At 35.8% G+C, this 12,930-nt stretch overlaps 1 protein-coding gene across 1 annotated transcript in view; it reads left to right on the top strand.

Annotated features, from left to right (window-relative positions):
• RIOK2 (RIO kinase 2) overlaps nucleotides 1–12,930 on the top strand; it is a 38,327-nt gene that overhangs the window by 16,350 nt on the left and 9,047 nt on the right. The window contains exons 4-8 of the mRNA XM_006867891.1: nucleotides 1,248–1,423; nucleotides 4,762–4,850; nucleotides 5,999–6,190; nucleotides 9,088–9,180; nucleotides 9,954–10,466. Coding sequence (XP_006867953.1) covers nucleotides 1,248–1,423; nucleotides 4,762–4,850; nucleotides 5,999–6,190; nucleotides 9,088–9,180; nucleotides 9,954–10,466 — 1,063 coding nt within the window. The remainder of the gene's footprint in view (nucleotides 1–1,247; nucleotides 1,424–4,761; nucleotides 4,851–5,998; nucleotides 6,191–9,087; nucleotides 9,181–9,953; nucleotides 10,467–12,930) is intronic.

Below are 12,930 nucleotides of genomic sequence, written 5' to 3'. Positions count from 1 at the left end.
TCAGTTTTCCTAGTGATCCTGTATAGGGTTTCCAAGGAGCGACTGGTGGGTTTGAACTGCTGACCCTGTGGTTGGCAGTTCAGTGCTTATCCTACAGTGCCATATCAGGACTACTAATATATTTAGGTGCCCAGATTTTGAAAGCATATATATTTATGTATTCCTGGTATGGCACTGTATAATAAGCACTGGACTACTAGCCACAAAGTTGGTGGTTCAAACCATTCAGTCATCAGAAACTGTACACAGGATTACTCTGAGTCAGAAACCCCATACAGGGTTGCTCTAAGTCATATATTTATGACTTATATTTTCTTGATTAATGTTGTTACTATATAATGCCCATTTTTTTGTCTCTTCTATCAGATTTTGTCTTACAATCTACTTTGTCTGATGTTAAGATTGCCGCCTTAATTTCTTTTGGTTACTATTTGCATGGAGTAGGTTTTTCATCCTGTTATTGTCAACCTATTTGTGTCCTTGAGTTTAAGATATATCTTTTGTAAACAGCATATTGTTATATCATTTTTTTTAATCCATTCTGCCACTCTCTGCCTTTTGATTGGAGCCTTTAGTCCATTTACATTCACTATAATTACTGTTTAGAATTAATTTACTTGTCCCATTTTGCTGGGGAGTTTTTTTTGTGTGTGTGTTTTAAGCCTTCTTTGCACTTAGTACTGCTCGCTTGTGTGTTCTGTTGGTTTATTGTAATGAGGCTTTTCAGATCCCTTCTCCTTTCCTTTTGTGTAATATATATTATTGTTGTTAAGTGCCATCGGTCAAGTGGATTCCAACCCATAGAGACCCTATATTGGGTTTCCGAGGAGCAGCTGGTGAGCTTGAACCGCCAACCTTGCAGTTCAAACGACTTTGCAGTCTGGCGCATTAAACCCACAGCGCCACACCAGAACGCCATAATATGTATATACATTGTAATTACATTGGTAGAGAGATTGATACAAATGTTTGCTTCAAAATTTATTTAAAAAATGAAATTTAAACATAGTGGAATTTTTTCATGAATTTTTTTGAAGCCCCTTTGTACATGTCAACTTCTCTTTGAGGTTTTAATTAAAGTAAAATGGTGAGTACATTGGTTATAAAGATTTCTGCTAAATGGAAAGTATTCCTAGTTGTATTAGCATATAACATTTTATACAAATAAAATCTAAACTAGGAAGTTAGAATTGTTTCATTTTAATAGAATAAAAGTATAATAATAACTTTTAAAATCTTGGCTCTAGATATTTACATTGTTGCAAATGAAGAGGGACATCAGTTTGCATTAAAGCTTCACAGACTAGGAAGAACCTCCTTTCGAAATCTGAAAAACAAGCGTGATTACCATAAACACAGACACAATATGTCTTGGCTGTATTTATCTCGTCTCTCTGCCATGAAGGAATTTGCTTATATGAAGGTATTTTAAAAAATAATTGTGCATTTTACAATTAAATAGTAAATGTAGCTCCAAGGCCTTAATGACAAGCATTAGTTGCCCCAGAAATCTCCCTACTCCCAGTCCCAATCTCTCTAGAGATAGGCACTTTTAATGCTCCGTTATTTCTGTTGTTTATTTTCCTGGTGATTTCCTTCTATGTGAAGGTATTTTTAATTATTACAAATGCATAAAATTAACATGTATTATACAAAATTAATGCAATAACTAGCTTAGCATAACTGATAATTTAAGTACCTTGTAAATATGTATCCACTTGGCTTTTTCAGACATATGTCTATCTTTTTATTGAAGAAATAAGATTGTTATTGTGCAAGGAAACCTTAGTGTCTCAGATAATTGACTGGTATTTTTCTTTGACATAATGGGATAAATGTGATTATAAAAAAATTAATATGATTGGGCTTGGAAAAGTTCGTGGGGGAAATGGAATTAAAAGGAAACAGAATTTTGCCATGACCTTGTTGAAACCACCATATGTATTAAAATAGTAGAAATCTAAAGAAAATAACATTGTGTATTTATTATTCTATCAAATGAGATTTATCATAACTTATCTTACTTTTTTTTTAATAATGGAAAATTATTTCACTTTTTGAGCAGTTGTTTTTTTGAGTTTCAGTTTGATGTTTCTTGAGTAGATTTTTTAAATTTTTGTGGTTAAATTTTTTCATAATCATGAGGGGAATATACTGGATACAGTATAAATAAGTGCTACTGTTTCTTGTCTTGTAATAATAGCTCATATGATAGTCAGTCTGTAGGCAGCTTGATAGTGATTTCTAAGAGCATATTAAGTATTTTCATGGGGTGTATATATGAAGGTACAAAACTGGAACCTAGTTGTATGCCTTATATTTTTGTGCTCCATTGATATTTTCCTAAGAGAGAAAAAATTAAGATTTAAATATAGCTTGGGGTCCCTGGGTGGTGCAGACAGTTAACTCACTAGATTGCTAACTGAAAGGTTGGAGGTTCAGGTACACGTGGAGGTACCTGAGAAAGAAGAAGGCTTGACATTTTCCTTCCTGAAGGTTAGCCATTAAAAACTATGGAGCACAGTTGTATTCTGGTACACGTAGGGTCACCATCTGACTGGATGGCAACTGGTTTTCATGGCTAAGATACAGAACAAGAGCTAGACAAAGGGTTAACAATTGCTAATTGTTAGCATTGTGTGCTGTGCACTGCCCAGATGTATTAAGAACTATCTGCTTTGAAAGGAAAAACTGAAAGCAAAGCAAACAAGAATCATTGGGAATGGAAGTAATCTAGTAGGTAGGTAGCAGGTAAGGCTAATGTTGTTAGGTGCTGCTGAGTTGGTTTTGACTCATACCAATCCTGTAAAGGGTTTCTGAGGAGCGGCTAGTGAGTTTGAACCACCAACCTTGCAGTTCAAACCACTCTTGTAGTCCAGTGCATTATCCTGCAGCACCACACCAGGACTCCTTTTAAAATAAACATAGTGCAAGCAGTCCCCTGGCTACAAATGCCCAATTTATGGACAACTCCAACTTGTCCTTTAAGCTGGATTTCAAACCAGTTCTGTGACGGACATTGAAGAGAAATAGAAACATACCTGAATTTTTTCAGTTTGGGTGGTTAGTCAGTATAACCAGAATAGGAAAAATGACAGGTTGGATTCCTGAAATGGCAAGACATGCAGTAAGCCCATCAGGAGCCTGATTCTTGAGGTTGGATTTTGGCAGAACCACAGAGAGCCACACACATTTAAAGTAGTGTGGTCAGCTGCCATCTTTGAGAAGAGCAGCACTGTTTCAGCTTAAAATCCATTTTCAAATTATTGACAAAGCTTTGAGCCTTTGTTTAACTAAAACCAGAAAAGCAAACCCACTGCCATGGACTTGATTCTAACTCAGTGCAACCCTGTGTAAGGTTTCGAAGGCTGTAAATACTGATGGGAACAGAAAGACTCATCTCTCTCCCATGGCATAGCTGATGGGTTTGAAGTGGCAAGCTTGTGATAAGTAGTCCAGTTTCTATTCGACAGTGCCATTAGGGCTCCTTTGTTGAGCAAAAGTAAGGCTAAATAAGAACCATATGCACCTGTTCCTCTGACCTACAATTTCTTCTATAGGTCACAGAATAAGTTAGGAATGGTAGTAAAAGCTAGACCCAATCCTGTTGCAGTGGTGTTGCTGTGTGCTGTCAAGTTGATTCCTACTGATGGCAAATCTATAGGTCAAAGTAGAACTGCCCCACAGGGTTTCCTAGACTTAAATCTTTATGGGAACAGATTACCAGGTTTTTTTCCTGCTGGAATTGCTGATGAGTTTGAATCTCTGATCTTTGAATTGGAAGACAAACACTTAACCATTGTGCCACCAGGGATCCTCCTGTGGTAGTAATCAGGCATAAATGACCATAGCATTCCAGATGATGGGATAAATTTAAGTAAGGTGTTGTGGAGTATAAAAACAAGACTTCTGTGAATAATGAAATAGAAGAAATTAAGCATAGAGGACAGTTCATAGTATGGATGATTATGAGTCAGAATCGACTTGTAGGCACCCAACAACAACAACGTGGACTTGAAGTAACCTTTGTCTCAGACAACAGTGTGCATGTTTGTCATGTTTATATTTATATATTTATGAATATATAAACATATTGCATGCTATTATCTAGAGAAAGGTCAGTGCTCTATAAACTAAAATACATGATTTGTTACATTACTTTGTTTCCTAATATGTCAGAAGACGGAGTATTTCCTAACATATAATTTGTTTTGGTTTGCATTTTTTGAGCATATTCCACAGCATGTGGCAGGAACTCACAAGTGAAAGAGGAAATATCCTGAGGGACTGTAAGCTTCTTGAAGGCAGGGACTTTTTCACACTAATTTTTTTGTAACTGTAGTGCAATGTATGGAGTCCTAGTGTGGCGCTGTGGGTTAATGCGCTGCACTGCAAAGTCATTTTTAGTTGCAGGGTCAGCTGTTCAAGCTCACCAGCCACTCCTGGGAAACCTTATACAGCCGCTTTTCTGTAAGTCAGAACCGACTCGATGACACTTAACAACTATAGTACAATGCACAATATATAATAAATGTTTAGTAAGTGAAGGGTAAAAAGGGAATTAAACTTCATTTTAAAATTTGTTCTTATACCCAGCTTATTTTGTGCAATGACAAAGCCATACATAACTAGTCCCGTGTTAATTGTAATTCTTCAAAGACTTGAGTGTTTTTCTTCTGAGGCTGTGCAAGTATTTTTACTTGATTGTACTCTTAAAAATAGTGACTGCTGTATTAGCTTATACCTGTTTCACTGTTTTAGGCATTGTATGAAAGGAAATTTCCAGTTCCAAAGCCAATTGATTACAATCGCCACGCAGTGGTTATGGAACTTATAAATGGATATCCTTTGTAAGTATTTATTCTTGGAACTGTGGATCTTAATAAATTTAAGGATTTTTAAGTGTAGTATTTCTTCTGTTTGGGTAAACATTGGTTTAAAGAGTGACTCGAGAAAACTGAAAATTCATTTTAATTCTGACAGTTTGGGTTTTAGCATATATGTATTAGTATTCTAAGAATACTAAATACCACAAGCTGGATGGTTTATAAGAACAAAATTGTATTGTCTCATAGTCCTGGAGAGCGGAAGTCCGAATCACTATATCTACCAACAATGGTCCTGCCAGAGTTCCTGCTGCCTATCATCTTTCTTTGTTCCTAATTTTTTGCATTTTAAGCACCAGTAATTTTATTGATAATTACATTTCAGTTGATCAATTTCAAACTGAAAAAGTTGACAGAAACCTTCAGTTTCTTTGGTTTTGTTACATAAATGTGAATAATAGTCATATTTCTGGTCTTTTTGTTGACATTTGGATGTTATCCTAGCATTCACAGAGTTGTACTTCAGCGTAGATCTTGAATTGTTTCTTTTGACGATGAGTGTAACAACATTCCTTTTCAGTTTGTCATTACCAGCATAGTGGACCATATGATTATCTGATTCAAACTGGCTGTACCAGACCCTCTCAGCAAATGCTATTATATCCATCATTATTATGTTTCATTGTTTACAACTTCTGATTTTCTTAGATTCATACTTAGTACAGTCTATGTTTTGAGTATTAATGGGTGTTTGCAGCAGTTTCTTCTCATCAGCAAATGAAGATCCGCATGTCTTTACTCCATCCTCATCTTTAAGGTCAACTCTACTTGAGGAGGCAGCTCTTCCCCAGTGGTATTTTGAGTGCCTTTTGACCTAAGGGGTCCATCTTCTAGCACTACAGCAGATGTTCTACTGCTATTCATAAGGTTTTCAGTGGCCAGTTTGTTCAGAAGTAGATTGACAGGTCCTACTTCTTAGTCTCTCTCAGTCTGGAAATCCTGCTGGCCTGCCCATCATGCATGACCCTGCTGGCATTTGAGAAGCCAGTGGCATAGCTTCCAGCATTACAGCAAACGAGAGCCACCACGATACAACACACTGACAGAAAAGTGATGGATTTAAATCATAAATATATAAAAATAACCTGCTATCATAACTTTAATACTTTTAGATGTCAAATACACCATGTTGAAGATCCTGCATCAGTATATAATGAAGCAATGGAACTAATTGTCAAACTTGGAAATCATGGGCTGATTCATGGAGATTTCAATGAGTTCAATCTCATTTTGGATAAAGATGACCATATCACCATGATTGATTTTCCACAAATGGTTTCAACTTCTCATCCCAATGCTGAATGGTATGTGCTAAAATTAATTTATTCCATTTGAGTGTTCCTATGAGTGTTCGTGTTGTTTCCTACTCATAACACTGAGAAGTTCTGTGCAATCCTCACATTTGTTACTGTGTTTGAACATATGTTATAGTGTCGGTCCATCTCATTGAGTGTCATCCTGTTTTTTCTGACTCTTTACTTCATGTATGATGTTCCCTGTTCAGGGACTGTTCCCTCCTGATGACATGTCCATAGTACGTGAGATAAAGTCTTGCCATCCTCACATCAAAGGAGCATTCTGGCAGACCATGTATATTCAAATTCTTTGCTAACAACGTAATTCAGAGTCATTGTTTTTTTTGAGTCTTCCTTATTCATTGTCCAGCTTTTGTATGTATATGAGGCGATTGAAAACATCTTTGCCTAAACTGAAATCCTTGACAACATGTATCTTTTCTCTGTTTATCATGATGTTGCTTATTGGTCCACTTGGGAGAATTCTTGTTTTCTTTATGTTGAGGTATAATCCAAACGGAGGGCTGTAGTATTTTCTCTTCATCAGTAATGTTTCCCAAAGGCTTCTTGATTTTCATCAAGTAAAGTTATGTCATCTACATATCACAGATTGTTAATGAGTCTTCCTCTAATCTTGATTTTGCATTGTTAGTCACAAAGTCCATCTTCTCAGATTATTTGCTCAGTATATAAGGGATCTTCAAAAAGTTCATGGAAAATTTTGTTATGTTTTATTTCATTTTTCACAAACTTTTGAAAAGCCTCATTATACAGATTGAATAAGTCTAGCAAAAGGATACAACCCTGACACAGACCCTTCCTGATTTTAAACTACCCAGTGTTCCCCTTGTTCTATTCAAATGACTGCCTCTGGCTCTGTGTGTAATTCCATGTGAGTACAAATAAGTGTTCTGGAATTTCCATTCTTTGTAATGTTATCCATAATTTGTTATGATCTACACAGCTGAATGCTTGGATAGTTAGTCAGACACGGGTGTAACAGCTTTCTAGTATTTATGTGTATTGGAATCATTACTCAGTTTTAGATCAGACTTGGTTGTCAAACCATTGATTATATTTCTCATGTAATTTTTAGCTTTTATTATTTATTCATGTAAAGCCTAATCTCTGGCATAGAATAGAATCACTTTATAATTTGTGATAATCATATTATTTACATTACTTATCCACTTACACTAGCCATGTTGTTGAAACTTGACCTTGTACTTCATTTGCTTATTTTCTGTAGTGCAGTTGAATGCAATCAAACTAAGTATAAATGTTTTCCAATTATGGAATCCTGGTGTGGTGCTGTGGGTTAATAATGTGCAGGACTGCAAAGTCGGTTTGAACTACAAGGTTGATGGTTCAGCTCACCAGGTGCTCCTTAGAAATCCTATACAGGGTCGCTGTGGGTTAGAACTGACTTGACCGCACTTAACAACAACAACAGTTCCAATTATGAAAAACTTCTCCCGTTTCCTATTCTAACAACTGGTATTACCTAAAAGAGTACATTCATTGTTAGGAAGTTTGAGCCCTAGACCAGCTTGTGTTAAATGAATCTTGTCTTCTGTCTGGTTTTCATTATGCTAGAGAAAGGTCATTGAAAAACTAATTTAAATATATTTTCAACAAAACAATACTATTAGGTTAATGCGTGATACTTGGGTGGTCAGTATATCTTTGTATGATTAATAAAAATCACAGTATTTTAATTTTTATTAATGTGGAGAAGCATAGTCGTGCAATAAAGGAACATTTGGAACCACCAGCACTGAAGAAGAGACTGATGAAGATTATTAACATATGCCATGTTTAGGCTACATTGTTAATATGAGGTAACATTATAATTTAATTTGTAATTTTATGGACAAGTACTGGGTAAAGTAGTTGAATTGTACCAGTGTTATTGTCTTGTAAGGAGATGTGAACATATATAAAAGGGTCATTTTTAAAGAGATTTTTTCCAGGTTATCCTGAAAACAAAGCACAGGCTTCTTGTTTCTCAAAACGAATCAGAAAATTCAAAGAGATATGCCATTCTATGTCACCCTGTCCTTAATTTTCCCTTTTCTGGGACTCTTCTACAAAATTGAATCATTTCTTGCTGCTTCATGGTGACCTAAAAAGCAACCTGATTATCTATGTTCAGACTAATTTGACTTCACATTGTTAATTGTAAGCCACAGTGCTATGTAATCTCTCTTGAGTATTAACACACATCAGTAATGGATAATATAGCTTTATCATTATAAGCATAACAGTTTTCTTTTCTCTATGAATCCCTTATCTGTTTTTATCGTCAGCTTCCCCCGTTGACTAGGGACTCTATTGAATGAAACTTATGAGAAGCATAATAAGACTAGACAGACTGGCAACTAAAGAGGATGGGTGGGGCAGGATTCTATTCTTTTTTCCTGGGATTGTCTCTTATCTCATCAATCCCTTAGTACATTTCCTCATAAGAAAGCCTTGAGTTCTCTAACCTTGTTGTTGTTAAGTGCCATCAAATTTATTCTGACTCATAACAACCCTGTATAGAGTTTCCAAGAAGCAGCTGGTGGTTTTGAACTGCCAACTTTGTGATTTGCAGTACAGTGCTGATCCTACAACTCCACACCTTGTTATGTGCTATCTGACTGATAGTGGCCTTGTATAGGGCTTCTGAGGAGTGGCTGGTGAGTTTGAACTGCCAACCTTGCAGCTCAAACTGACCTTGTGGTCCTGCGCATTATCCTACAGTGCCACACCAGGACTCCATTAGCAATTGTTTAATATATTTGTTTTCCTTTTTCTCCTTCACGTAAGAATTAGAAGCATCATAGCAAATCATAACGTTATCATTGAGGATTAAGGAAAAAGACTAACAAAGGCTATAATAAAAATGATTCTTGCTTTTTCAGGTATTTTGACAGAGATGTAAAATGTATTAGAGATTTCTTCATAAAACGTTTCAGTTATGAAAGTGAGCTTTATCCAACCTTTAGTGACATCAGGTTTGTACTCTTCATTGCTTAAAATTGATAGAACTCTGTTTAAATATAACTGATTTGTTTCATTCTAAAAGTTAACACATTCATCTAAAATCTTTTAAAAAGTGATCTTTGATAATTATAGTTATTGTTGAGTATCATTGCTATCTTGTACATAACTTAATTAAAACTCAAAAATACCTGCCTGCAGTAAATCAAAGCCATGTTAATGGGTTGATGAAGAACATGGCTAGTTTCTTATGAGTTCAACAACTTTTATTCTAGGTATTTGTGAATAACCAATTTTTAAGGAATCAAACCAATTGTGTACCAGACTTTGTATTTTTTCACTATTCAAAATAGCAGCTATTGTAATTGATTCATGGAACAGAAATATTTTGTATATTCTCAAAGCCTAATTTCATTTATTTTATATACTTAAGTAAGCTCATGCTTTTTATTGAGATTCAAACACTTTAAAATGAAAAAGATCTTTAGAATCAATAGAATCAAAAGTTGATTATTAAAATCTGTGGGGGTTTTTTCATGGTTGTTTTATTCTTAAATTGACAACCAGCATGTCTTTTACATCTATATACTTACATAATTTAAATATTTTAGGCAAACAGAAATCTTTAAAATGTGTATTACCGTTAAACTAATAATCTGTCAGGATTATAGTTTAAATATTTATCCATGCCAGGTAGTTCTGACTGTCTCTCTCTTTCTCGTCTCTCTTTCTCTCTAACTCTCTAACTCTCACTCTCTTTCAATGCTTGGATTTCTTTCATTCCTAGGAGAGAGGACTCTCTTGATGTAGAAGTTTCTGCCAGTGGCTACACAAAGGAAATGCAGGCAGATGATGAACTGCTTCATCCAGTGGGTCCAGATGATACAGATACTGAAAAAGAAGAAGGATCTGAATTCTCATTTTCTGACGAAAAGATGTCAGAGGCTTGTCAATGCGAAAATGAAAGTAAAGAAGATGCTATAGATGGAGCAAGTAGTTGCTGTTGTATATCATCTGCAAATGAACAAATACAGGCAGGTGCTCTGTCAGAGGAGAGTGCTGATGCACACAATTTTGAAATGACTGAATTCCGTCAAGCTTTAGATGAAATAAAAGGCCAAATTGGTGAAAGCAATTATGCAGTTGAGTTTTATACAGAGAAAAGTAGCACTGAAAATGGCACCACACAAGACAATCAGATAGGTCAGGGAGGAATCCCTGCTGGCTCTGAGGAAGATGAAGACGAATGCCCTCATCTGACTGCCTTGTCATCATTAAATAAAGAATTCAGGCCTTTCAGGTATCAGATGCTGTTGATTGATTGATTGATTGATTGTTTTTGTTTTGTTTTTGTTTTTTTTTTACTTTCGTCTTGAAACCAGTGTTTTTCTCAATTCTGGTAAGGACTGTTTTTTTCAAATGTTAGAGCAGCTTTATTCTGCTACCATTATATAAAACAAAAGCAGATAACCTTCTGTTGTTAAAATCCCTCCTTTAATATTGGCATGATTCATAACAGACTTAATTAAATTTTAAGCCGTTGTTTTGCAGACTTTCAGAGAATGAATAGAGTTCTTTATAAATTGATAAGGTTTTAAGATGGATAAATTGTTTTCAAGTATTTTTATATTTGAATGTCTATAGATTTATGTATCTATAGTTACATATTGATACGTTAAACATAGGGTCCTTGTGTGACTCTGTAGGTAAACACTGGACTGGCCGCTCCAAGGTCAGCAATTCAAACCTACCAGCCACTCCTGTAAACTTTATACAGGTCACTGTGAGTCAGAACCAACTTGATGGCAAACGATAACATATAGTATAACATTACAGTAAATATGCTCTTTACCAAAAATATTTACTTAAGATGAATTTTGTCTGGTACATTGAGTCCAGGACTTAGAGCCAGTTCTTCCTGGTTTAGTCCATAGCTGAGGAAGTAAAACTGGAACATATCTAAATTTCTAAAATTTGTATGATCCATAACTATAACCAGAATGGGAAAAAAATTACTGTTTGAAGCCCTGCTAGAAACAAAATCCCCCTCTTAGAAAACAAGGGCAGTGTGCACATTACATAGCAACCAAGTCTCTTGCCTGTTGAATTTTGAGCAGAGTCCAAGTAGCATTGGCCTCATTACTGACCTAGGCACTTTGAGTATGTGTTGCTTGCCACAGTCCTGCCAGTAATCCAGTTTCACACATCAGGCTACTGAAAAGGCTCACTATGCCTCTTCGAGTTACCATTCTAGGGAAACTGAAAGGCCTGTTATTTTTCCCATTCTAGTTACTGTTCTGGATCACCCAAATTTTTTTAATTGGGGTCTATTCTGATTTCTTTTCATAGACCATGACTGAACTGATTTGAACTGATTCTAAGCCCTAATTGAACTTTTTGCCCTTATTTGTTTGTGTTTAATTAAAATTACAAATTTGTATTATTTTCTTTTAAGAATTTTTCTTTTCTTTCAGATATTAATCAGACTCACCTTACTTAGATTAGCAAATGGTCTAAAATTTAATTTTAGATTTAGGATAACATCCAGAATCAAAGGAGTCCCTGTGTGGCCCTGTGTGTTAATGCGCTGGACTGTAAAGCCATTTGAACCACAGGGTCAGTGGTTCAAGCTCACCAGAACAATCCAGAATCAAACAACTAATAGCTTAGTTAAATATGGTTCTATTTATTTCAAAAAGTACCATGAAAAAGATAGAACAACAGTAACATTCATTAGGCTTTTCCCAATAGACGTTTGTTTTAATTTCATACTAGGGCTGGTTTTATCTTTACAGCTTTGTGAAGCAACTTATGAGAATTTTGTTCCTTTTCATATACTTCAACATTTTAATTCTTAGGGCTAGTATCATTTAAGCAAAATACGCATATTAAAGCAGAAGTTTTAAGAGAAAAGAATGAAAAATTCAGTGCTTCCGAATTTTGAGTGAGTGATAGAAGAAAGCCTACATAGGATTAATTTGTTCTTGCTCTCTTAACACATTTCGGGCAAAAAAATTGTATTCAAAGTTAGAAACTTGATGCTGTCAAGGCAGTACAACTCATAGCGACCTTAATAGGGTAGAGTGGAACTTTTCCGTAGGCTGTCTAAGACTGTAAACTTTACAGAAGCAGGCTGCCACATCATTTTCCCCCTGAGCAGCTGGTGGGTTCAAACTGCAAGTCCTCTGGTTAGCAATCCATTGCTTAACCACTGCTCTACTGGTAGCAACATAAAGATGTTGCTAAAAATTATATTCTGTTAAGAATTACTACTGTCTGAGATTCTCACACATTGTATATATTGAAACAAGCAGCGTGAAACACTGGTTAGGCATTTTCCATAGATGTCGTTTTTCTGCCTTAGCAGAGCAGACTCCATGGTGTACTGTCTCTATTCTACTCTTATTTGGGAAGGAGGCAAGAAATTGTGTCAGGGTTAGGTAGTACGAGTCAGATTTGTATAGTTCTGTGAACACAGAAGTGAGGATTAGTAGAGCCTTTTGCTTCAAAAGTTTGATTGTGACTGTAACTCAGAAAGTGGATACATTAAAAACCGTTAGTATACTGCCATGTTGCAATGAGTCTCAATGACTGGTAAGACTGAGGAATTCGCACTGACCACCTAAGACAGGCAGCGTCCCTTAAACAATCAATAAAAAAGGAGGACTCAGATGCAGACAGCACAGACTCGGTCAGGAGGCCAAGCCCCTGTGGGCCCAAGCGTTGTTGACCGTCCAAACCATAGGCTCTGAGGATCAGACTCT

Source organism: Chrysochloris asiatica, unplaced genomic scaffold (assembly GCF_000296735.1).
Source record: "Chrysochloris asiatica unplaced genomic scaffold, ChrAsi1.0 scaffold00111, whole genome shotgun sequence".
Lineage (NCBI taxonomy): Eukaryota > Metazoa > Chordata > Mammalia > Afrosoricida > Chrysochloridae > Chrysochloris > Chrysochloris asiatica.
The sequence above is the reverse complement of the archived record's forward strand: the minus strand, read 5'-3'. Positions and strand labels throughout refer to the sequence as shown.